Source organism: Lepidochelys olivacea, assembly GCF_965140295.1.
Source record: "Lepidochelys olivacea isolate rLepOli2 genome assembly, chromosome: 1".
Lineage (NCBI taxonomy): Eukaryota > Metazoa > Chordata > Testudines > Cheloniidae > Lepidochelys > Lepidochelys olivacea.
The window spans coordinates 150962131-150989044 of NC_140411.1; the positions used below are offsets into that span (position 1 = coordinate 150962131).

Genomic DNA, 26914 nt, shown 5'->3' on the forward strand with positions numbered 1-26914 from the left:
ATGCATTTTGTGAAAGAAACTATGACAAAAATGTAATTTATTTTGGATTTTGAGAAATATAGGCATTTGAAGTAGTTATCTGATTAATCTTGAACCAGTTTGTTTAAACCAAATTTTAAAATATTATAATAGGTTGGATCATTGTTTTGTTTTTCTGAGGGTGCATACATTTGCAAAAGTAAATATTCAACACTTATTTGATAAATGGAACAATTAAAGTGCTGGCAAAAAGCAAGTGGCAGAGTTAGCGATATGGAGATATAATTATCCAAGCTCTAAAGTTAAGTGAAAATATAAAGTTAAAATACAATAATTAAATACAAATCCACCCCTACATGTTAATGCAATATCAGGACTGCACAATTAAATATCACAAACAGACACTTCAAGGAAATACAAACAATAAGGTTCCCACAGCAACTTCAAAACTGTCAGTTTGCACATTTTGTTTGTTTTACAATTTACATTTGACCAAAAATAAAAACCCTCTAATAATATTACAATGTGTATTCGGCAAGAAAAAAAAAAAGGGAAAAAAAGAAAAGAACATATGTACAGCCCAGCCCCTTTAACAGTTCTGTAGGAGATCCTATTTTCTCATTTGCTGAATTTGTGATTGCAATGTAATGTTCCATTAACTGTTTTGAGATGTACGAGACACCCTTATTGAAGTCACTGAGAGTTTTCCCAGCAGAGGATGCATTTTAGAGGCCAGGGAGGAGGTCAGGGCTTGTGGCCTGGAGCACACCCTACTGCATTTCCCAAGTATGGCTCACTGAATTTGCCACTCCAGCACATTACTCTGGGGCAATAGCCTCCCGCTGGGGGCTTTGTCCTTCAAGATGTTGAGTACTCTTTGTGAAGTGTTGAGCATCTTCAACTCTCATTTCTTACAATGGGAGACCAGGGTGCTCAGAATATCAAAAGAGGCAACACCTTGTGAAATCATGTTCTGAGTTTGAAACACCTTTCTCAAGTATCCTATTTAACAAGTCCAACTTCTGCATGGCCAAAACTGTATCTATAGTGAGACTATAGGGTCAACATCATGATCTGCACTCAGCATGTGGACTCATGGAGCCCTGTACCACACAGCTAACTCCTGAAACTAGTAGAAATAATTTCTGCATGATTGCCAAAAGCAGCCACCACACTGGCACAGGCTGATTTTGAAGAGTTGCTACACACCAGTGTGTGGGTCATTTACACTAGCCTAATGCCCAAAGCCAGAATTTTTCCAAAAAATGTAACTTCTTTTTCTTAACTGAAAAAAACTGAGAACTCAGAACGACTCTTTTTTTTTAATTTGAGAATTATTAAACTGTTACAAATAGCGGTGTCTGAGTCATATCAGAATCAGATCAGCAGTCTCTCAGTACACTTTCCATGAGGAAGTTAGATGTCATTCTCTAGATGACAAATGGGCTCTGAAGTTTCACTTGCCTAGGAAGAAATTATTTAGGACATCCCCTTCACATTCTGTATCCCTTAAGGATCTGTGTAAACAGAATGCCAAATCCATACATATTTTGTCACAGTGCATTTGGCTGGCCATTGAGACTTGTTACACATAAGCCAGAATAACAGTACCTCAGAGTCCCAGAAGTCAGTCTACCAGGGCTAAAGTGGAATAAGTTGCCTGCCTTCAGAACATTTCCATTTTAAAAACCCGTAGGGCTCTTACCTGGAGATTTGTACATAATCTTACACAGCACTACTCTCTCAATTTAGCATCTAGATTCAAGGGTTGCCTTGAAAGGGCAGTCCTGCAATGCCTGTTTCATTACACCTTTTCAGTTCACTTACCGTACGGACTGATCATTAGATTCCCACCAGTGGGATTCTCAGTGCCCCAGCCAATACTGAGGGGGAGCTGTGGAGAAGGGCTGCTCCCCCAAACCAGAAAGAAGGAGCACGCTTCCCTGTTACTTCTCCCTTACTGTAATCCCTGGGACTATAGAGAAGCAATTTTAAGATATTCATCAGTAACTCTTTGAATATAGTCCCCTCTGCTTATTTATACTACCCATTCACCTTCTTCTCTCCTTTTAGAACTCTAAAGTTTAGCAGAAGTACTTGGAACAACATGCTCCTTTTAGAGTCTTGGCTCCAAATACTTGATGTTGTAATGGGGCACTCCTGGAGCCCAACAGATGCTGCTTTTCAGAGGTTTCTGAAACTTAGCAGGGTACACATCCTACATGTGTGACCATTCAGAGGCTACGGACTCAAAGAACTTCAGTTGCGGGAGTAGGTTTTTTAGAAAGGGCTTTTAGTTTTCTAATCTGACGCTGCATAATATACGTGGCATCTGATGAAGCTGTAACCTACTAAAAGGGTCAATTTTAATCCTGTCCTGAACAACCTTGACATACTCATAACATTATTTAAAAGATGCTTGCTTCTATATATTTAAGGGGCACAAAATGTGTCTACTTTGAACGTGCATGAGCTGTACTTCCTGTACACATTAGAAAGGCACTGTAGCTGTGTGCTGGAATTTGAATGAACAACCCACTAGCACATTTTCCTAATGCACCAGTAAACAGATGTTTTAAACAATTTTTAAAAGTAATATTATACTGTCTGCATGTAATGAAGACTTTTTAGCACATTGACAAATATTTGACCACTGAATTTTTTCAGAGTGATATACAGTTGTCTATTGTACACAGCATCCTTTCAGTGATGCAGAATTGGCAACTTTAAAAAATTTCATTAAAAATGTATGACCTCTCATAAAGATCCCTATTACCAATTTAACACTCCCGTTAAATCACTTTAACTTATGCACAAATGATCAGCTAAGTACACGTTACCTTAGAGTTAGAAAATCAATGTATCCATGTACCAGCTGAACTCAAGCACATTGAAAGACTTACTGTACCTATCAAGAAATCCAATATAACATGAGGCTCAGAATGCGTGATTACTATTCCATCACCGCTTACTGGGTTTTAAGTGAATGTTGTTATTTATTTGAATCTATTCTTGGTGGGGGAGGGGAGATGTGATATAATTAGGTGGCCACTAACCATGTCTGGTACAGTTATTGGTCAATTAGAATGTAGATACTAAGGGAATATTTACTCCAACATTATAAGAAGCATATTGGCCTGAAGAGTCAATCTTAACAGAACAGAGTGGAATGTGTGGTGTTGTTTTCTACCTGGCTCACATCTTTAATATTGTTATCCCATAAACACCTAAGGAAATATACTAGAAATTGTTTCTCCTAAGAAAAAACTCAAATTTTTAGACATAACTCCACCATATTTTGAAAGCAAATGTTTAATGAGTTGAAATTCTGACAGCTAGAATCAACTCCTAATTTACTAAGGAGGATTTACGGTAATGAACATTTTTAATATTTATTGTAACACCACATTAACAAAGAATTGCACTGGATCAGGCTTCAAATAGCATTTATTACAGATTTATTATTCAGCTACTTTAAAATCTGCTTCCAGAAAACATCTGAATTATATTTGGCACAAACAGACAGCCACGTTGCAGATCCCATAGATAATTCACATTAATACCATTGCTTTGATGTATAGTGGACTTTAGAAACTGTATCCTGTATCCAGGGGTTGAGCTATCACTTACAAAGCATTAAGCATGATGTCTAATGCGTGTTCTGACCTTGTCCAGATGATTACTTACATTATTTTTCTGCAAGACCTGCAGTGCTTTGTTGACATTGTTCAGAGCATGAACTCTTGTGGAGCCCTTTTCTTTTGCCTGTAAGCACATGCAAATAATAAAAAGCTGAATATAACAAGAACACTTCTTTAAGTCCATGGATTTGTATTTTACAAACATGACTATTTTGGAGACGATACTATAATTATGTCTATATATCTGCAAAGTAGAATTTAAACTACTAAAGAAAGACAATTGTGAAACAATCTTAATCTGACCGCTAACATGGTTACTGACATTTTTTCAGTGAACATATAATCAAAATGTATATAGGAATCAGATAAATTCAGGTTATTTTTATTATGATTAATCTCCCCTGCCAGAGAAAAATTTAGGAACACTACCATAACAACCAAACAGATAAGCATCAGCATGTATAATATTTGCAACTATCTCCTCTCTGGAATTTGACTCATGTTGTCAGCTTGTTTCCCTAAATTTATGAGAAAGTTTAAGAGAAAGCTCTCAAGCTCATGAAAAACAAAAAGAAAATGCAAGAGACAAGTATCCAACTATTGTGCTGTGTTATTTTAGCCTTTACATGTTAGTAAGGGCAGATTTTATTCCCTTTAATGTTAGTCAAGTTACTTCAAGACATATATTTTAAATGTCAACTCTGTGAAAAAAGTCTGTCTAACTACACAATTTATTATAAAACCAATTTCTGCATATAGGAGTTAAACAATTTAACTGAGAAAGCCTAGCTTCCCTTTAGCATACAAAGGGGTTGGCTGCTTTACATCCTTAGTGCGTGGCCATAATGTTACCATTTACTCATGCATATTATGAACCTGCTACTCCCAGACTCAGTTGTGCTCATCAGTCCAGGGTGAGCTCCAGGATTAATTTTGCTTTAGGAAGGCAGACTCCTTCTCAAATCCTGTCTACACTAGGAATATTTTTTTTAAAAAATATCCCATCTTTGCTAGCACTGATTCAGCTACACTAAGATTAGCAACCCAGAGTCCTCATGCAGATGGACTACTACCTTCTGCCATCACTGGTCAAATAGGAAGAGGATTTTTATTTTTTTTAAAAAAGAATTAAATTTAAAGAAAAACGCACCCTCAAACAAATACAAAATATAAGCAAAGATCTATGTTGGAGGGAGAGAAAGATATTCTGCTCAAATAAGGAAAAGAAGGGAAAAGCGATTCTGCATACAAGTTAGAAGAAATAACAAAAGTATGATTTACCAACGCTTTTGAGGTTTTCCCATAATTAGCTGCACATATGGCAGTCACTGATGACATATTTCATCATGTGTGGCTGATCAGATAGAAGATAGTATAAACTGTAAACATTAATGTTGTCATAAAATGTTTATAAAATAGGTCCACAAGGTTTTTAAGCAAACATCTCTAGCGAGGTACTAAACAAAAAAATATTAGAGAACAAGAGGTCAAAGATTAAATTCATTTTTGGAATACATACTTAACTGTGGCACCTGTTCAATTTAGCTCCCTATCCTCAGAGATGCTGAGAGCCTCCACTGGTGCTTAATTTGTGCCAGGGCTGATCCCCGGTACCTCTAGGCTTGGCAGTTCATAGCCCTGGCACCTTTAGGCTTGCTGCATCAGTTATGAAAGTAAAAAATTTGCTTGAGCCCCAGCACCTAATTGCTTGAGCCCCAGCACCTCTTTCATTACAAATTAAGCACTGGCCTCAACTCCTGCTGAAGTCAATAGCTGTTGATGGTGCTCAGCATGACTCAGGACTAGAGACTTGGTTCTAACAGGTGCAGAGTTCCCTCAACTCTCACTGAAGCCAGGATTAGTTGAGGATGCTCAGCACTTCACCAGAGTGTCAGCACTTTGCCAGATGTATCCATTGAGAAATACTAGTGTGATTTTAGCCAATTATCGATATCTTACAAGACTGTCAAGTGGAAAAGAACAGTAAGGTTTGTAATTACAAAAATGTATACATACAAGTTTTTGGCCTGTAAAACCTTCAAGGAGCTCCAGAAGTCTTCGTCCATCTCGAAAATCATGAAATAGGTCTTCAATATAGTGCCTCCCAAACTGAAATAAATATAACAATGACATGTTGTTAGCTAAAACAGCAACGGATAGAAATGGTTATATTTCACAATATCACTCTTATTAAAATGTGAGGTTAGAACCACAGAGTTGTGAGCACTTGTACATTTTAAAAATGCAGACTATGTCAAAACATTGCTCTACTAAATACAGCAGTTGTCCTATAAGACGAAACAGGAGAATAGCTTGCATACAAATTGATATAAATGAGACTCTTCTCACAAATTTCTGTGTTGAACAGGCACTGTCTAGTTGCTGAGACCCTAATTTCAAAGTAACTTAAAATGGTTTTCACTTGATGAGGAATGCACACCACACATTAATTCTCTAAATTATAAGATAGTCATTATCTGTGTGAAACTTATTAAAAGCCAAATATTTTTATGCTCCCACTATTAGCTTACACTGTTATACCAGAACTCTATACTTAGTTATTGACAACATCCATAAAGCTGGGAGACAAACTACGTTTGCTGATTAAGTTGCAGGGGGAAAAAGTTAATTAATATTTGCCAAATGAAAAAGGAGAAAAACATTAATTTTAAACTCCAAGGAGGATCTTTTACACAAAGATGAGAAACAAAACCCCAAAACTATCAGAAAACAGCTAAGTGTCACTTCCAAATCTTATGCTCGAACTGTAGATGAATTGAACACCCTCAGCTGTCATCTGAATCCATGTTAACTGAAACGTTCAGAACCTTACAGGATCAGGCACAATGGTTAACATTCGGACACACACTGAATCATACCATATACGGGGGTGTGGGGGGTGGGAGTGAGATTTCCTCCCTTGCTTTTCACTGTCTCAAGAGGGTGAAAAAAGGTGGTTTTTAATCTTTTCTAAAATCAAGTCAGGTTTTTAAGTTAATGCTTATGTCACTGACTAATGAATAAAGTAGAATGAAACAGCAAGATGATTTTTATAAAACTTAGTTGATGTGTGGTTTTACCTTCACATTTATTTGATAACTGACATTTTTGTGACTTTGTATTAGAGCTGGCTGAGAACCAGAACAAAAACTAATGACTGTATTGTGGATGTTAAGATTTTGGGTTGATTCATCTATCTCTGAGCACAATGTACTTACTTGCTTATTTGTGACACTTCAGGGATTGATTTGTCATGAAATATCTGTATTTTGATTCACTGGAGATTAAGCCACACCCTAGATATAACTGGGCCTTTTATCAAGAACAGTGTGGGAGTGAGAGGCAGTGAATCAGTCACTCAATAAGGAAGCTTAATGTTTTTTTTTTCTGTTCAGTTACTCACTCAATCACTCCAGTGCTCAGTGCTGCTCACTCTAACCAATTCTGAAGCTCCAACATAAGCCACTTAGCTAATAAGCCATACACTGCCATTTGATTGCTTGTGTCAGATGATACTGAATAGATTTGCATGATTCACAAAGACAACCCTTTGTAACCTTAGTTAAATTTTCTATTTAACAAATAATAGTCAATCTGCTCCATTTCCTACAATGTGTTTAGTATGATGGACAGCTTTGATAGAGTGTTTTACAGTGATAACACAGGTACATGATTTAGGACATTGGATAATCACCTGCAGAGGCCAATAAAAAGTTCTACAACCTTTACACCATGCTATATAAAACTGCACAAATTAGTAGGCGTATGTCTGTACCTTCAGCTGCACATACACTGATCTGTGAAAGCCACAATTGGTGTATTTATACCTGAAATGGAAATGAGTGTTCTTTCACCTTCATAAGTGCTGTTCCTTAATTTATTAAGCTTTATTAAGTTCTAAACATTTTTTTATTTGCTTGATTATTGTAACAGAATACAATTATTTTTTGGAACATAATTCATCTTTAATAGTTCACAACATATGCTGGCTGGTGATCAGCGGGTCTGACACCCACCAATTTCCTGTTATTTCATTTTGGCACAGAACCAGTAACATCATTCACAGAAAATATTAACATGTACATTGACAATTTTATCTTCCTAAACACAAAGCAGCACTCCCTTCAAGATTTATACCAGGCTGCAAAAGAGCAGGAGCAGATAGATCCCACCATATCAACACATACTACTATGGCTCACTATTAAAATGGTCTTTCAAAGACTCCTTGAGCCGTATAGCTCCATGTTGAGGTCTTCTTATAGTCCTTGTTTCTAGCTGTTCAAATTCAGCAAACAGCCACTCCACCTCTGCCCTCCACTGCAGCAGAAACCTTTCCCCCTTTGCTTCACATATATTATGTGGGACACAACAGGCAGCTATAACCATTGGGATACTTTTTTTCACTCTCATAAATACACAATGCCAGCAGCACTTTAAATGACCAAACCCACATTCAACTGTCATTCCGCACCTGCCGAGCTGGTAGTTGGTTCTGATGAGGTGATGGGTGTATGGCTTTATGAGCTCGAAGAGCAAGGTGTAGGCTGGGTCTCCCAGAATTATTATTGTCATTTCAACATTCCCAATAGTAATCTGCCAGTCAGGAAAGTCACTGCTTGCAGCTTTCTGAACAGTCCTGTGTTCTTAAACATGCACCTTCCCTGACCAGTCCCCGCAGATGTTGGTAAAGTGATCAGTGATGTACCAGTGGTTGCATTACCATAGAAAGGTACTCCTTTCTGTTGACGTACTCTGTGGCAAGGTGCTAAAATAAGGATATGTGTGCCATGTATTGCCGCCCGCAGCTTGGGAACCCCATTTCTGCAAACCAACCACTATGTCCTGCACATTTCCCAGAGTCACAGTCCTGCATAGCAGGTGGCAATTAATGGTCCTGTACACTTGCATCACAACTTTCCCTGCTGTGGATTTCCTGACTTCAAATTGATTCCCAGCTGACCATTAGCAATCTGACATTTCTGTAATAGAATCATCACTTGCTTCTCAACTGCCAGTGCAGCTCTCATTTTGGTGTCCCTGAACTGGACGGCTGGGGCGAGTTTGGCACACAGATCCAGGAATGTGGCTTTGCGCATCCAAACGTTCTGCAGCCGCTGCTCATCATCCCGAATGTGCAAAACAATGCAACCCCATCAGCCACTGCTTGTTTCTTAGGCCCAGAACCAGTGGTCCACCATCTGCAGCTACTCTGTGAATGCCAACAGCTTTGAATGTTTTTTTCCTATGTCCCACAGTAATGTAGTCTCCAAGGAAGTTTCCTGTGGGTCCTTTTGCGGCTCTGAAAAAACTGCAGGATCAAGCACCCTGTATTTGCAAGGCTCATGACAATAGTGCAGAGCTGTGCAGGCGCCATACTTCTGTCAGAGATGGTGGACAGCGAAGGGAGACACATGGGTTTGTGGGAATTTTGAAAAGAGGTGTGAGATATTATGGGATGTGGATTAAATTATGGGACTGAGAACACTGCATTATGGGAAGCTGAACCCATGCTCCCAGTCACCCCTGCATAACTTGTTTTGGCCTCAGGAGGCATTGGAAAAACTTCCCAAAACACCTTGCACTGGTGGGTGATGAGTTGCAGAGTGGGATGGCTATCCATTATACACTGCTCTCAGCATCGATACAAGTGCCCCAGTGAGGACGCACACCACTGACACAAGAAGTGTAGTGTGCACACGCACAAGAAATGTGTAACCCCTTCTGCCAGGTGAATCTGGCAGCAACCAAGTCTGAGTTCAATATCTAGGGGTTCCTTTCCAACAGTACAACACAGAACTGGCTAAAGCCCCCAACCAGTAATCTGGGAAAATTACACACCACCCCTGGACACCTCTGAGAGGCAATACTTTCCCACTCACAATCACAGAGTCTGAATGTAGAGAATAAAACTTTAATGAAAGGAGGGAAGTCACTCAACAGTAATTAGGGAAAATGCCTCAAGCGGGATTCATAATCATAAAATTGTGAGCAGGACACCCACCCCAGAGTGCATGGGGCAATGTCTTCTGCCTTATGTTCTTGAGTTCCACAACCAAAAGTTCCTTTTCTGTGCCCTGCTCTGCTCCCTCGCCATACCCCACTCACAGTGGTTGTCCTTGGTCAGTGAGGACCCAGGGTTCAGAGGAGTACCTGTGTGAGTTTACCTCCCACCCAAGAAAGAAGGCACCTTGCTTGCACTTGCTCTGGCTGGCCGCCCTGCCAGCCATATTTCCTTGCCACCTGGCCCTCCAGCCAACCACAGTTCCTCTCCACTGGCCGCCCTGCCAGCCTCTTGTTGCCTCGCCATCTGCTCATTCGCCGGCTGACTGTTAGTCACCTTCTGGTGCCACCTGGTTCTCTGCTGTGATCTCTGCACATTAGTAATTTTCAGCTTTTTGCAGGCTGGGGTAGAAACATTGCCCCATCTCAAGTGATTTCAGCTCTCATTTGAGCATGTTAACATAACAAAGAGGCTCCTAATGAAGCCTATTTAGCTCTTTCTTAGAATAGTGGGGAGGAACGGGTTAAACCACACTGGGGACCCTGAGGCTACGTCTACCCTATGCAGCTTTTAGTGACACAGATGTGCAGCCATAGCCATGCCAGTAAAAGGCACACAGTGTAGCCTGTTTGTCGGCAGGAGAGAGCTCTCATGCTGACAGAAAACTTCCACCTGCAACGAGCAGCATTAGTGTTGTCGGCAGGATAGCACTCATGCAGACAAAGCACTGTTCGCACCAGCACCTGTCGCTGACAACACTTTTGATTTTCGGTGTGTGTGTGTGTGTGTGTTTTAGCACCTCTGAATGACACAAATTTTGTTTTTCGCTAGCCAATGTAGACAAAGCCTGAGAGACAGTTCACACCTCCTGTCTGGGACATCTGTCCCACCCTTCTTACTTTCACAGGGCTCTGGCATTTGAGCCCCTGGCTTATTGAGGTCCTTTCAGCGGTGGGTGATCCCCTCATTTAGGAGGTTAAGCACACTTCTGCTTCCCTTTATTCATACAATAATGACAACAACATTGGTAACAGCATTTCACTACCCCTGCATTCAGTACTGAAGTGATTTGTAATCCAACACTAGCCAAAGTTGATTACTTTGAGCAACACCACTCTATCTGCTGGATATCTAAACAGAGAAGGTGTGTTCATGTAAATACAGGTTGCTCCTGAAGTCTCCCCCCCTCCCAGCTAGCTGTTAGGGGAGAATTCATTCAGACCCTGTTTAGAAATATAATAACTGTGATGGCCGTATGCCAACGTAACTTAGGTTGACATAATTTTGTAGTGCAGACAAGAATTTAGTGATCACATTAGCCTTTAAGTGATTTCCTGAATCAAGGCCAGTGTAACTAAAAATGTATGTAATCCTCATTTATGAAAAATTGATTTGATATTTAAAATGATGGCATAGATACAATGCTGAAATAGTGAAGTTACATTCTTTTTTTCCGCATGGCTTTATCTTGATTCCTTATCCTTAATCTAAGGATAAAAGTCAGCCTTGTGCAGGGGGGGCAGCACAAGACATAAGTATACCCCAAATCTCACTTAAACATCATTTTGGAGGGATTAAGTGATGCACAGATCTCATGCAAGCCCTCTACTTAGGCATGAATCTCATCCATAAATGCTTTAAATGCAGCATTCTGAGACAAAGAGCATGACAACATTTTGGTAACGGAATATAATGATTATTATAATCATATTGCTTTGTAACTAGAAAAGCAAAAGTTAAAGTAACAAATAAATGTCTCTACCTTTCCCTCCTTCTATTACACATTAATTTTAACCAAAACCTTCAGTGCAAGTTAATCTGAGACAGTCAACAAATTCTACTTGACAAAATAATGTGGGGGTTTTTGTAAAGCTTTCAGAAAGGAAATAAAAACACAGCATGGCAGCATCTCCAGCAGGACATTTTAATTACAAATGTGTTACAAATAAATCTTTTAAAAAATGCCATTGATTTTTAAAGGGCTTGGAAGGAATCCGTCTATTAATCAGCAACTGAGAATTACATAAGAATCCTGATGCTGCTGACACAGGACTCATCCCTAACCTGGACAAGTCTGCTTTCTCTCTGGCAGTAAGGGCAATTAAGTCTTCTTTCTCAAACAGATTGAGCATCTTCAGTGGATCGACATTGCAATAAGTCTTCAGAAACAAAGGATTTAGAGAGGTGGCAAAGAAATATGTAGTGTTTTCAAGGTCAGAAGAAAAGTGTACTTTAAAATGTATGAAGCTTTGGGAAGAATAAATAAAGCCACTACGCAGAATGGCAGGTACCTGAGTATCAATTCTTTTTTAAAAGAGCTCTGCCTAAAAGGGGTCTTGGATTATACAACTACCACCTTTAAATATGGGGAAAAGAAAAACATTCAGACTAATCTATTGTGATTTTTATTTGAATTTCGTTATGCCAGTGTTAGGTTACCTTACAAATTTATCATTAAGAAAAATAGCTATACCAACAATTCTATTACTGAACAAGCATGTAATATGGGCATAGGCACATGCTTTGTTTTTGTTTGTAAATAACCCAAGGAAGGGTAGGGAGAACACAAAGCTATCCACTTGGCAAAATTAAGTCTGTTCTCCTGCACTGTAGTACTTTCCCGAGCTGTGCCAGCAACTAACTAGAACTGCATGATCCTAGTTAGTGTATAAAAAGACCCTGCTATTGCTAGCTCCCCTAGGAAAGCAGGTTTGCAAATGGTCAGCAAAATAATCCTCTGTCTATTTCAAGAGTGCTTCAGGCAGTGAACACAGGGATATGGGGATTTGTGAGTGGTGAAGAAAAAAAAGAAACAGAGGAAGAGACAGACAGACAAGGGTAAAGGGGGCGGGGGGGAGAGGGGGAGAAAAGCTGAAATGAAGAAGGAAATGGAAACAGACCAATCTTTCAAGGGGGAAAAATATGAATGACAGCTTGAAATACAAACCTGGGAAATGAATGTCTTTCTCCATAATCTTGAGGGATCTCCCTGATTGGAAAGAGTATAGGGGCTATAAAATATACTGCACTGAGGTAAGTACTGTTCTGACGTGTTGAATAACGGTCAAACCACAGACACTTTTGTTGCTTTAGCTGACATGACTGTTGTCTGTGATTACTAATCTTTACATGACACAAAGAGAGCTGAAGAAAATCCAAAGGGATTTTTTTTAAAAAGCTGCCACAATGGTGTGACATACAAGGAGAGAGAAGATTTCTGTGTTGTTATGGATTAAATTAAACCTCCAGCTCTACTGAAAATTGTAGAAAATGTGAACTAAGTGGAGAACTCCCAAACACAGATTTTTTTGCATTTTACAGGAGAAGGTGCAGATGCCTTGCCTGAATATGAATTCATAAAGCTGTGATTTAGAATTGCAGGGTCATGTACAATTAATATTTACAGGAAGACATGGTCATTTGAGATGGGACAGCAGCTTCCCCCAAGTGTTTGACAGCACCAAAGCTTAGCTAGACCACTTAGTACATTACAGGGGGTTGGACTAGTTGACCGCCTCAGATCTCTTCCAACCCTAATCTTCTATGTTTCTATGATTCTGTGTTCACATACTCTGGAAAAATGGAAGAGAGACTATTATTTAGATTGCACAGATGTCCGAAATGTGGTAGGTACTTTTTGAATTCAGAGATAGATATAGTCCCGCCCTAAAGAACATACAATGTAAATAAATCCTAACTAAATTACATGTCTTCCACCATCATTCTCTAACCTTGAATTACAGCAACCCACAACTTCAATTCCAGTCTCTTTATGGCCCTCGCTTACCTACATGTAAAGTAGAAGGTAATATACTAATTATTTTTAATGAATAGATGATTTAATCAGTTTCTTGTAGGTGTCGTGGAAGAAGATGGTGTTTGGGGGAGATGTAAATGAGGAGAGCATATTGACGTTGGAAATTAGCTCAGGACATAGTGTGGTGCTATCGCCATGGATACCAAAATTGTGAAGGTGACATTGAAGAGAATAGAGACAGAACTGAAAAAAAAGTGTCTTGCCCAGTGAGGAGCAAATCAGACACTCCTTACTGTTGTACCTACTACTGCAATACTGCATATTCAAGTGTTCAGAGATGCGAGTTGGCTTAAGAATCATGAGATTAAATCATGAGATTGTTTTAAAAATCGGAGATTAAATAATAATAGGATTTATTTTAATTTACCTTCTGGGTTTTGAAACTTTACAGTGGACTTGGTCACTTTTTCAAGCCTTTCCCCACAATCATAAGGGCTAGAAGTTTACTTTTGCTTTTAAATACAAGCAGAAATTCTGATGCACCCCATAGAACTCCAGGAGCTGGTACTTTAATAAAAACCCCAGATGTTGTAAGACATACTAAAATATTAAGAGATAGCAACAATGCTATTCATCTGAATTCACTAACCATTGGACAACATATTATTTTTCCTGATTTATAAAAAAAATGCACTTTTGATTAAATTAGTTCCCCCATTTTCCTCCTCAAGAAATGACAGAGAAACTAGTTTTGAAGGGGCGGGGAGGAGGGGAAGGGATGAAACTTGTCTGAGGAGAAAATCTCGCTTTTCACTTGCTGTTGCAGGAAAGTATTCATTCATATTATATTCGCCATTCTGGAATGGATTAGACCAATAAAAGGATTATTACTATGAAACAGGATACAATTTTTAAAGCATTTTTCAATTTTTATGGCATATTATCCTATCTGCTCATCTGTGACATCTATGAACACAGAATTCAAAACAGATGGAGGGTAGAGGGCCTAAGAGAAAAACAAAAAAAGTAAAAGAGTAAAGACTAAGAAACAATGTAGGACACAGAGATCTCAGGGCAAGAGACAGGGCCCTTGGAAAAGAGTATTATATGGCCTAGAAATCTACAGGGAGAGACAGAACACTAATATCAAAAGAAAATAAAATAGAGAAGAGCATGGAAGCATGGACACAGTTTGGGGGGTGTAGCGGGGTGAGCACTTGGTCCAGCCCTGAAGGGGTTGGGAAAGCCCTGTAGAGGGCTGGGGCAGGGAGTAAAACCCTGGCTGATTGGGGGAAGTGGTGGCCATGCCCCAATCAGGGCCCAGGTGGCTCTATAAAGCCTTTGAGCCAGAAGGTCCTCTCTCTCTAGCTTGGGGGGAAGGGGACAGACCAGACCCGACCCCACCCGACCCGACCCCACCCGACCCTCTCCTCTCCTCTCCTCTCCTCTCCTCTCCTCTCCTCTCCTCTCCTCTGGCTGCAAGGGCTGAGAAAGTACCTAGATTGGGAGCAGGGCTGAGGAAGGCCAAGGGAGCCGGGGAACTCAGGAAGGGCCTATTAGGTATGAGGGTTGCAGGGGCAGCCACTGGTAGGCAGAGGCAGCAGGTCCAAACCCCCTCGCCTGGGATGAGTGGCTTATACTGCAGTCGCCCCAGGATGCGGGGGCTAGCTGGTGACTGGCAGGAGCCTATGACTGAGGCAAGGTAGGGATAGTGGGTGGGGGGTTCCCCTGGGAGGGGGAGACCCAGAACTGTGGGGTACTGCCAGGGGGCAGCTCCCAGTGAAAGGGGTACCAGGGTCCTGGGAGGGACATGGGAGCCAGCAGCAAGGCAAGACACCAGCCTGAAGGAGGAGCTCTGGAGGCTGGGTGCTAATTCCCTGAGATGACTAGCAGGAGGCGCTGTGATGGGGGGGGTTGCCCTCCCAAACTGCAAGCCTCTCGTAGGCATGGAATTTGCCCCACATGCACAGCCTTTGGCCTGACTGGAGCTGCCCCTAGGGATGCCATCCTGATGTGCAGAAAGAATAGCAAATATGGCAGGTGACCAGCTTGGCTTGACAAAGAAATCTTTGGTGAGCTGAAACACAAAAAGGAAGCTTACAAGAAGTGGAAACTTGTACAAATGACTTGGGAGGAGAATAAAAATATTGCTCGAGCATGGGCAGGGGTGTAATCAGGAAGGCCAAAGCACAACTGGAGTTGCAGCTAGCAAAGGATGTGAAGGGTAACAGGTATGTGAGCAACAAGAAGGTCAGGGAAAGTGTGGGACCCTTACTGAATGGGGGAGGCAACCTAGTGACAGATGATGTGCAAAAAGCTGAAGTACTCAATGCTTTTTTTGCCTCACTCTTCACAGACAAGGTCAGCTCCCAGACTGCTGCACTGGGCAGCACAATATGGGGAGGAGGTGAGCAACCCTCAGTGGTGAAAGAACAGGTTAAGGACTATTTAGAAAAAATAAACATGCACAAGTCCATGGGTCCAGATCTAATGCATCCGAGGGTACTGAGGGAGTTGGCTGATGTGATTGCAGAGCCATTGGCCATTATCTCTGAAAACTTCTGGCAATCGGGGGAGGTCCCGTATGATTGGGAAAAGGCAAATATAGTGCCCATCTTTAAAAAAGGGAAGAAGGAGATTCTGGGGAGCTCCAGACCGGTCAGCCTCACCTCAGTCCCAGGAAAAATCATGGAGCAGGTCCGTAAGGAATCCATTTTGAAGCACTTGGAGGACAGGAAGGTGATCAGGAACAGTTAACATGGATTAGAAAAGGGCAAGTCATGCCTGACCAACCTGATTGCCTTCTACGATGAGATAACTGGCTCTGTGGATATGGGGAAAGCAGTGGACGTGATATATCTTAACTATAGCAAAGTTTTTGAAACGGTTTCCCAGAGTATTCTTGCCAGCAAGTTAAAAAAGTATGGATTGGATGAATGGACTATAAGGTGGATAGAAAACTGGCTAGATCATCAGGCTCAACAGGTAGTGATCAATGGCTCGATGTCTAGTTGACCACCAGTATCAAGCAGAGTGCCCCAGGGGTCAGTTCTGGGGCCAGATTTGTTGACCATTTTCATTAATTATCTGGATTGTGTGATGGAGTATACCCTCAACAAGTTTGCAGATGACACTAAGCTGGGGGGAGAGAGGGTCCAGAGTGACCTAAAGAAAATCAGAGGATTGGGCCAAAGGAAATCTGATGGGGTTCAACAAGGACAAGTGCAGAGTCCTACACTTAGGACAGAAGAATCCCATGTACTGCTATAGGCTGGGGACCGACTGGCTAAGCAGCAGTGGGTTGGGTTACCTAGGAAGGTGGTGGAATCTCCATCCTTAGAGGTTTTTGAGGCCTGGCTTGACAAAGACCTGGCTGGGATGATTTAGTTGGGGTTGCTCCTGCTTTGACCAGGGGGTTGGATTAGATGATCTCCTGAGGTCTCTTCCAACCCTAATCTTCTATGATTTTATGCCAGATGCCCAGTTTTCAACCGGAACGCCCAACTGAAAAGGGACCCTCATGGCTGCAATCAGTACTGCTGACTGGGCCGTTAATAGTCCAGTTGGAGGCACAGCAGGGCAGGCAGGCTCCCTATCTGGCTTTGTGTGGCTCCCAGAAGCAGCAACATGTCCCTCCAGCTCTCCCCCTTCTGCACTCAAGCTCTCTCTCAGAGCCCGCACGCCCCCTCCTACCCCCTGCCCCAGCCCTGAGCCCCCTCCTGCACCAAAACCCCCTCCTACACCCCAACCCTTTGCCCCAACCCCCTCCCACACCCTGAACCCCTCATTTCTGTCCCCACCCCAGAACCTGCACCCCCTAGCTGGAGTCCTTACTCCCTCCTGCATCCCAACCCCCTATCCCATAGCACACTCCAAATCCCTTGGCCCCAGTCAGGAGTGCCCTCCTGCCCCCAAATCTCTCATCCCTGGCCCCACCCCAGAGCCCACACCCCCAGCTAGAGCCCTCACTTCCCCTGCAGCCCAACCCTCTGCCCCATCCTGGAGCCCCCTTCCACACCCTGAACCCCTTATTTCTTGCCTCATCCCGGAGCCTGCATTCCCACCCCAGAGCCAGTACCCCCTTCCACACCTCAATCCATGCTCAGCCTGGAGTCCCCTCCCACACTTTGTACCCCTTGGCCCCATCCCACCATCTGGAGCCCCCTCCTGTGCCTCAAACTCCTCATCCACAGCCCCACCACAGAGCCCGCACCCGCAACCAGAGCCCTTACAGCCTCCTCTATCCCTTCCCCAGCCCAGTGAAAATGAGGTAGTGAGCGAGGGTAGGGGAGAGTGAGGGAGGGATGGAGTAAGCCGGGGGAGGGGCCTTGGTGAATGGGCGGGATAGGGGCAGTGCCTTAGAGAAGGGGCAGGGCAAGGATGTTTGGTTTTCTGCTATTAGAAATTTGGCAACTCTAGCTGTCCCCCTCCCCCCCCCAATACATACATCAAACTATGCCTATGCCCAGAAGCTAGAGACTAAGGCCATGATTCCACAAAGCTCTTATGCATGTGCTTAACTTTAAGCACATGCGTAAGTCTCTGGTTAAGCATATGCTTAAGTGCTTTCCTGAATTGGGGTGAGAGAGAAACTTCTGGAAGAAAGATGAAAGCTACAGTATATTGGCAAAAGAATGCCAAGGGATATTACCTATATAACACTCAAAAGTTATCAGGCATTCCTTCCAGTCTATTCGATGCCTAATTTTATGAAACAATAAGGAGAAACAGTGATGCTGATCTCAACAGATCTTTCAAGCCAGTTTTAATAAAAGAGAGATTATTACTTGCTCTTGTTCCTTTAAATATATTAAAGTTTGTATTTCTTGTCTTGACATATTCATTTACAATTTGTTTAGTTTTACTGAGAAGTTCTGAAAAACTGACTGACATTTCTCCCCACTGCTGCTGGATTACTATTGCAGCAAAAGTTATTGTATTTCCCATTTTTAAATACTTGTAAGAAACTCAGATGCTCCTGTGATCGGGGTCAGGTATATAAGCAGAACAAACAGTCAGAGAGAGAGAAAATAATTAAGACCGTGTCCTGGATTCATATGAGGCCCAAGTTTACTGCAATTTGCAGCCATAAATTGACAGTCTATGGTAAATGAAGAGTGACGTTATTAACATTTCCAGGAGTTTTATTTGGTCAACTCTGATTTAAAAAAAATATAGATAGAAAAACTTAAAGTTGACATTAGGTAATAAAGCCTCCCCTTTTGCTATTTTTATTTTATCTTTTTAATGGTAGGTGCAGAGTTCGATCTTCCAGTAATTGCATCTGCAAATTTGAAACACTGTTTTTGTGGCTGTTTATTTGACATGCATTATAGGGTTTTATTTTTGTTTCTTACATAAGCTCTTCCCAACAAGGACAGTCTGCTCAGGATGGCTGAGAATTAGTCAGCCAAAGAAGGGATTTTAAAGAGACTGTCTGAGCCTTAAATGACATCTTTGTGGTAATCCTTGGGCCTCAATCCAGCGAAGCATTTAAGGATATGCGTAACTTTGTATTTTGTACAGTGCCTAGCACAATGGCTCTGATCTCAGTTGGGATCAAGGCACTGTAATACAAATAATAGTTAATTTAAGATTAGAACTCCATTTTTGGTGAATGTTGCTGTATTCTGTCCTGTTTAATTAATTATATGCCTAGTCAGCTATAAGTGCTGTATTTTTTCCTATTATGACATGCAAAGAGACTATTAGTTTTTGTTTGATTGCTTTTAAGCCATTTTCAAAGATCAGAAATGGACCACATTTCTGTAACTATTCCAGCTCAAATACAATGGGCCAATTTTTGCACATTGTTTATAGTCATTGTAACAAGATGGACTGGCCCTTTAAGGGCCAGAAGGCCTGGGGGTAGCCAGTTATACTCAGTCAGCTCACCTGTGCCATCATTAACTCTATTTTCACCAGAGGGGGCAAGACTAATTGGGATCAGGTGACAGCCTGAAACATCTTGGTCTCAGAAATAGCTAAGAAAAGTCAGTTTGCAAAAGGAACCAAAGGGAGCAAGTGGAGCTGTTGTGGAAGGCCCTGAAGGAGGCTCTGGAAGGACTCTAGAGAAATAACCTGGGAGTCAGTGCTCTATCCCAGAGCCAGAGAGACCTAAAAGGTAACCCAGAAGGAGCTGGGAACTGAACCTGGTGGGCAGGTTGAAGAGAAGCCCAAGAAGAGCGAAAGAACCTTGGTTTGGGTGAACTTTTGTTGAAAATTTTAGTTACACCAGAAGCAGGTTCAAACTAGACCTGACTTAGCCACAGGGTTAAGTCAAGGACAGAAACTGGCCATCAGAAGGCCAAAGAAGAGATCAGTAGGGGGTGCTATGGGCAAAGACCCTGGCAACATCATATCCTGATTCCAGAGGGGCACTGAGGCTGTGATGGGGGCATTTACATATACATACATAACCTTCTCTTTACATCTTCTTCTTCATAGATGGAGTACGATAGTCCACACCTGACTTCTGACTGTGTAGATTTTACATTGTCATGTAAGGTTCAGGAAATAAGTAATCTATGTGCCATTGGATAATGAACCTCAGAGCATTTATCCATTTCTAGTCTCATTTTTACCACTTCGATAGGTAGTTAGGACCAGACTGGCAGCTGGGTCTCTATCAGCCCCCATTATTGTAGCTGTAGATTCCAACCTCCAAACAAACAAGTAATTAGATGACTTACAAGTTATTAGATGACTGATGTAACTTTGCACCCATTAAATGAAGGACACTGTTAAAACTGTTGCCTATGTCATCGCCTAGAGCCATGCTGTGCCTACAGACCAGAAAGTAGGACACCAGCTCTTTTGCACAAGCCCTCCCCATAGTTTTATTTTCAAATTCCACTTGTTAAATAATCTGTACATACGGTTTAACTCAGATAACATCAGAATCCAACAATTTACTATTTGCTTCCTCATCTAGTTGGTAACTAACCACAGAATAATAATAAACATATTAGTTTTATAGCAATTTCATCTATATATTTCAAAGCACTTTACAATGGTGGACAAGTGCCCATATTTGCAAACTGAGGCACAAAGAGGTTAAGTGACTTGTTTAAGGTCAGACACAGCTAGTGGCATAGTTAGGAATAGAACCCATGTCATTTGACCACACTGCCATAAATTTGCTAGAGGTGGCTGCAATATGGTTGCACCTGCTACAAGAACTAAAATTTTGTATCCAAATAAGAGATCCCCTGAATCATCCAGTCCTTAATTACATATAACTGCTGTTTAATGGAAAATTTTGTATATTGCAGTGACAGGACCTGGCCAGTTATAAACCAGTGAGATGCTATAGCGGCCACACTTTTTATCCCTGAAAGTGTTAAAACATTTCTGATTGTTTAGTACCTTCCAAAGGAAAAAAAAACCAGTAATATGGTATACTGTGTCAACACAATATTGAAATAAAGGATAATTATGTTCTTTGCTAAGTAAATAGAACCATAATGTAATGTATCAGATGCTGGGTAAGTTAATTTGTGTATTTCTTTGTGTGTAATGTGTAGATCAACATATTTTATATCAGATAGTTGCTGCAGTATTCATTTGTGGTTTGATCATCTCAATACTTTTATTTTTCTGACTGATAGGAAGACTGAGAAAGAAGGGTTTTTAATGTACAGATCACTAAGATGTAGAGCACATCTGTTACTGAATCAGATTCCTGTTGAGCTTGGTAGCAAAACCTTAAGAGCTATTACAAAAGACACTAAGATCCTAAATAACAAAGGTAAGAATTAATCTGGGAGGTCAATGCATCTACATGGTTAAACTGAGGGGTGGACTAATGCTGGAATCTGTTCCTATCAGCTGCAAACCAGTTATTTCTTTTTGTCATGTTTTTACCTGATTTGTATCTCAGACGGGGCTGATCTCAAAGAGCTGTGCTCAGAGACCTTTCATAAAATCACTTTCCCATTTATCCTTCATTTGACAGAGGTAGTATCTTGACTTGTTCAAGCTTAAAAGGGCCATATCTGTACTTTCTTTAGCATGTGAAACAAAAATAAAACAACAATGGAGCTACTTCTATGTTAACAGATACCTAACAACTTTAATATACAGTTCTATATCTGAGTAAAATCAGTGTGTCTCTATTAACTTCAATTGGGCTATGCCCACATGCAGCAGCTGAGGACCTGGTCCTGCACCTTTTGTTAGAAATGCAAATCTTTACTTTCTAGGTCCATGAACTGCAAGTAATAAGTGAATTGAGTCACCAATACTACTAAATCATATTTCATATGAGAATAATTAACCTGCTGAAATAACTGATATTGAAATGACTGATGTTAGATATTCTGGTTGTAACAGCTGATGATATAGACCATATTACATTCCTTCATTAGGGGTCATGGATAGTATTAAATATTAAAGTATCATGTTTTGTATGTTCCATTCATTATTTTTTATACTGGTTTAATGGATAATGTGTTGTTGGGTTTCTGTTATTTTTGATGGTTCAAAACACGTGCAGTTTTTGCATGATATCATGCTATTATGAGTAATATCTGATCTTAATCTAATTTCATTATTATTAAAAATATAATGCACTGAATCTGGAAAAAATAATCTGGTTAATAATATGGTTCATTTCAAAATCTCATTTTACAATAGTACTAAAAGCTATGCTACTAAGAGAATCTCTAATTAAAAAGAAATGCAAGTTTTACTGAATATACTCATGATAAAAATCTCAAAGAAATTATACAAAAATAGAATAGATAATAACAATTGAGTTTTTAACCTTTAAACCTAATTAATAACAGATATTTATTAATCATAGAATCATAGAATATCAGGGACCTCAGGAGGTCATCTAGTCCAAACCCCTGCTCAAAGCAGGACCAATCACCAACTAAATCATCCCAGCCAGGGCTTTGTCAAGCCTGACCTTAAAAACGTCTAAGGAAGCAGATTCCACCACCTCCCTAGGTAACGCATTCCAGTGTTTCACCACCCTCCTAGTGAAAAAGTTTTTCCTAATATCCAACCTAAATCTCCCCCACTGCAACTTGAGACCATTACTCCTTGTCCTGTCATCCGCTACCACTGAGAATAGTCTAGATCCATCCTCTTTGGAGCCACCTTTCAGGTAGTTGAAAACAGTTATCAAATCTCCCCTCATTCTTCTCTTCTGTAGACTAAACAATCCCAGTTCCCTCAGCCTCTCCTCGTAAGTAATGTGTTCCAGTCCCTAATCAGTTTTGTTGCCCTCCGCTGGACTCTTTCCAATTTTTCCACATCCTTCTTGAAGTGTGGGGCCCAAAACTGGACACAGTACTCCAGGTGAGGCCTCACCAATGTCGAATAGAGGGGAACGATCACGTCCCTCGATCTGCTGGCAGTGCCTCTACTTATACATCCCAAAATGCCATTGGCCTTCTTGGCTACAAGGGCGCACTGTTGACTCATTTCCAGCTTCTCGTCCACTGTAACCCCTAGATCCTTGTCTGCAGAACTGCTGCCGAGCCATTCGGTCCCTAGTCTGTAGCAGTGCATTGGATTCTTCCATCCTAAGTGCAGGACTCTGCACTTGTCCTTGTTGAACCTCATCAGATTTCTTTTGGCCCAATCCTCCAATTTGTCTAGGTCCCTCTGTATCCTATCCCTACCCTCCAGCGTATCTACCACTCCTCCCAGTTTAGTGTCATCTGCAAACTTGCTGAGGGTGCAATCCACACCATCCTCCAGATCATTTATGAAGATATTGAACAAAACCGGCCCCTTGGGGCACTCCGTTTGATACTGGCTGCCAACTAGACATGGAGCCATTGATCACTACCCGTTGAGCCCGACAATCTAGCCAATTTTCTACCCACCTTATAGTGAATTCATCCAGCTCATACTTCCTTAACTTGCTGACAAGAATACTGTGGGATACAGTGTCAAAAGCTTTGCTAAGTCAAGGAACACCACGTCCACTGCTTTCCCTTCATCCACAGAACCAGTTATCTCATCATAAAAGGCAATTAGATTTGTCGAGCATGAGTTGCCCTTGGTGAATCCATTCTGACTGTTCCTGATCACTTTCCTCTCCTCTAAGTGCTTCAGAATTGATTCCTTGAGGACCTGCTCCATGATTTTTCTAATTAATAACAGATATTCATTTAATTTCGGGCCAGGAGAAATAATTCAAATACAGAACACTTCAGATATAAGGGAAAGGGGAAACTTCAGAAAGTTCTACTAGATTAAGATAAATCCTAAAATATGTTAATTTTTACAGTGTTAATGTCCAAGCAGAATCTCAGAAAGGCCTGAAATTTAGAGGGTTCTATCCAGGAAAAAATATCTGAAGCCTTCTGGGCCCCAGAAGGCTTGATTTATTGACTGCTAGGTTTATTATATTCAGAAGGCTATGGAGGGCCCATAAAATAAAAAGGAGCCCCCCACAACATAAACTAGTGGGGCTACTCTTTTAGGTGTTGGGATCAGATGTAAATAAGTGCCCTACCTCTCGCACAAAACAACTTCCAATGCCAGAATTGTTTCTTTCCCTCCTCCCAGTGCTAGAGCTGAAGAGTAACCTTTGTGTGAATGTCTCCAAAAAGAAGAGAGATGGCTGGCTGTCCAAAAGTTTTAAAAGTTGACTAACCCCCCTTCCCCACTTCTCTGCTTATTAATAATCCATCTGGCTAGTTTAATGCAGGGGAACCTCCTAATCATATGTGTTTGTGTTTAATCCCTTCCTCGATAGTTGGTTTGTTGGTTTGGAAATAAGGAAAAGGGGAAAAAAATTCTACATACTAGTCCCTTTCTGCAGAATGGAGCTTGGCCCTGATCCACAAAAACATTTAATTACGAGTAATCCTACTTAAATCAATTGAGGGATAGAAACAACTTAAATCAATTGAGGGATAGAAACAAAGTGATAGTGATTCACTTTAAGTTCACGGGAACTCAGTGGGACTCCTCATATACAGAGTGAACAATGGGTTGTTCTGCCAGTAGTGTGACCAGACAGCAAGTGTGAAAAATTGGGATGGGGGTGGAGGGTGAATGGCACCTATATAAGACAAACACCAAATATCGGGACTGATCCTATAAAATTGGCACATCTGGTCACCCTATCTGCAAATGTTAGGGTAGTTCCGCTTCAATATATAAGATCACCTATGCCACTTTATAAATAAAGCAGAACTAACCTAACATTTGCAGAACATCCTATTGTTCACTCTGCTTGTGTGTTATATGTCCCCCTATCCCCAGCACACTTAACCTGCTTTCTAAATAGCCAAGACTATTTGGGGTAGGGACTGTCTTTTTTCTGTTAATATACTGCTTAGCACAATGGGGCTCGGATCTCGGTTGGTGTCCCTAGGTGCTATTGTATTAAAAATAATAAATAGTAATAGGCAATTAAAAATAGATTTCCGTTTTTGTGAAGGTTGCTGTATTCTGTCCTGTTTAATTAATGATATGCCTAGTCAGCCATAAGTGCTGTATTTTTTCTATTATGACATGCAAAGAGACTATTAGTTTGTTTTTTTTTAAAAAAAAGGTACTCTTAAAGATCAGAAGTGGATCACACTTCTGCAACTATTCAACATACTGAGCCATTTTTTTGGCATTATTTTACAGTGATTATAACAGGGTAGCTCGCCTCTTTAAAGGCCAGAGGGCCTAGAGCTAGTCAGCCCTCTTCAATAAGCTCCTCTGTACCATAAATAAGTATTTTAGCCACTGGGGGCAGGACTAATTGGGATCAGGGGAGATTTAAGTATGACAATTGTTGATATTTGGAGTGGTTTATTTGGGAAGCATCCAGACATATATGCAAACACCTCCCTTTAAAGAAAGTCACTTTTAAAAAAATTACTATGTCAATCTTGATTGGAGATTGCATAAATATAAATCCTAATACAGCAGAGCTAAGAGTGTGATTTGGAACTTCAGCTCTTTCTTCTTGGTTAGAAATATGACACTCTTTCAGCCTCAATCTCAAGAATAAACATATCCTGGTAGATAAATCACAACCACCTGAGTCATGTGACTCCAGAACCCTAGTGCCCCTCTTGACCTAATATTGTTTTCAAGCATACCTGTTTTTACTGACAGAGCAGAATTTTCTGTAACCAACGTAGGACTCACAACTGAGTGATGCTGTCATAAATATAAAGGGAAGGCTAACCACCTTTAAATCCCTCCTGGCCAGAGGAAAAACCCTTTCACCTGTAAAGGGTTAAGAAGTTAAAGATAACCTCGCCGGCACCTGACCAAAATGACCAATGAGGGGACAAGATACTTTCAAAGCTGGAGGGAGGGTGGACACAAAGGGTTCTCTCGGTCTGTGTGTTGTTTTTGCCAGGACCAGAGCAGGAATGCAGGTCAGAACTCCTGTAAAGAGTTAATAAGCAATCTAGTTAGATATGCGTTAGATTCTGTTTTGTTTAAATGGCTGATAATATAAGTTGTGCTGAATGGAATGTATATTCCTGTTTTTGTGTCTTTTTGTAACTTAAGGTTTTGCCTAGAGGGATTCTCTGTGTTTTGAATTTGATTACCCTGTAAGGTATTTACCACCCTGATTTTACAGAGGTGATTCTTTTACTTTTTCTTCAATTAAAATTCTTCTTTTAAGAACCTGATTGCTTTTTCATTGTTCTTAATATCCAAGGGTTTGGGTCTGCGTTCACCTATGCAAATTGGTGAGGATTTTTATCAAGCCTTGCCCAGGAAAGGGGGCGTAGGGCTTGGGGGGATTTTGGGGGGGAAAGACGTTTCCAAGTGGGCTCTTTCACTGTTATATTTTGTTAGATGCTTGGTGGTAGCAGCAATAAAGTCCAGGGACAAAAGGTAAAATAGTTTGTACCTTGGGGAAGTTTTAACCTAAGCTGGTAAAAATAAGCTTAGGGGGTTTTTCATGCAGGTCCCCACATCTGTACCCTAGAGTTCAAAGTGGGGAAGGAACCTTGACAGATGCACTCTAATTTTTTTCAAAATGCAAAAGCATCTAGTTTACAGTGTTGTTGTAGCCGTGCTTGTCCCAGGATATTAGACAGACAAGGTGGGTGCGGTAATATCTTTTATTGGACCAACTTCTGTTAGTGAAAGAGACACGCTTTCAAGCTCTATTTAGAATTGGTCCAACAAAATATATTACCTCACCCATCTTGTCTCTCTGAAACATTTTAGTCACACTCATTGGATTTCCTGGCACATATTCATTGTACATTTCATTCCATGCAGCTGAAATATAGTTGGATCATATGTGGTTTATACATTAGCATTCCTGTTTGAAGCTGATGAGAGTTTATAACAGTGGCAAAACATGTGTGACTGTCTGCCAGTCTTGCGGCTGTCCCCTACTAAGTCAGCTACTTATTCACACCTACTGGAGTTACTCCTTTAACTCAAGTTGTAAGGGATTTGCTTGTCCTGAAGATCCAATTGAGGTTTACTACATACTTTCAAAGAATTATTCCACAATGTTTCTCCATTATCCACACTAGCCACTCCCAGTAAACTCTGTACAACGGGAATTGTCTAGCTTCAGTAGGAACAATTAAACC

At 40.9% G+C, this 26914-nt stretch overlaps 1 protein-coding gene across 2 annotated transcripts in view; it reads right to left on the reverse strand.

Moving 5' to 3' along the window:
* DMD (dystrophin) overlaps window positions 1-26914 on the reverse strand; it is a gene marked incomplete at both ends in the record, with an annotated part of 1846964 nt that overhangs the window by 1501706 nt on the left and 318344 nt on the right. For both annotated transcript variants that reach the window (XM_084636024.1, XM_084636023.1), the window contains 2 exons: window positions 3667-3744; window positions 5637-5729. In XM_084636024.1, coding sequence (XP_084492150.1) covers window positions 3667-3744; window positions 5637-5729 — 171 coding nt within the window. The remainder of the gene's footprint in view (window positions 1-3666; window positions 3745-5636; window positions 5730-26914) is intronic.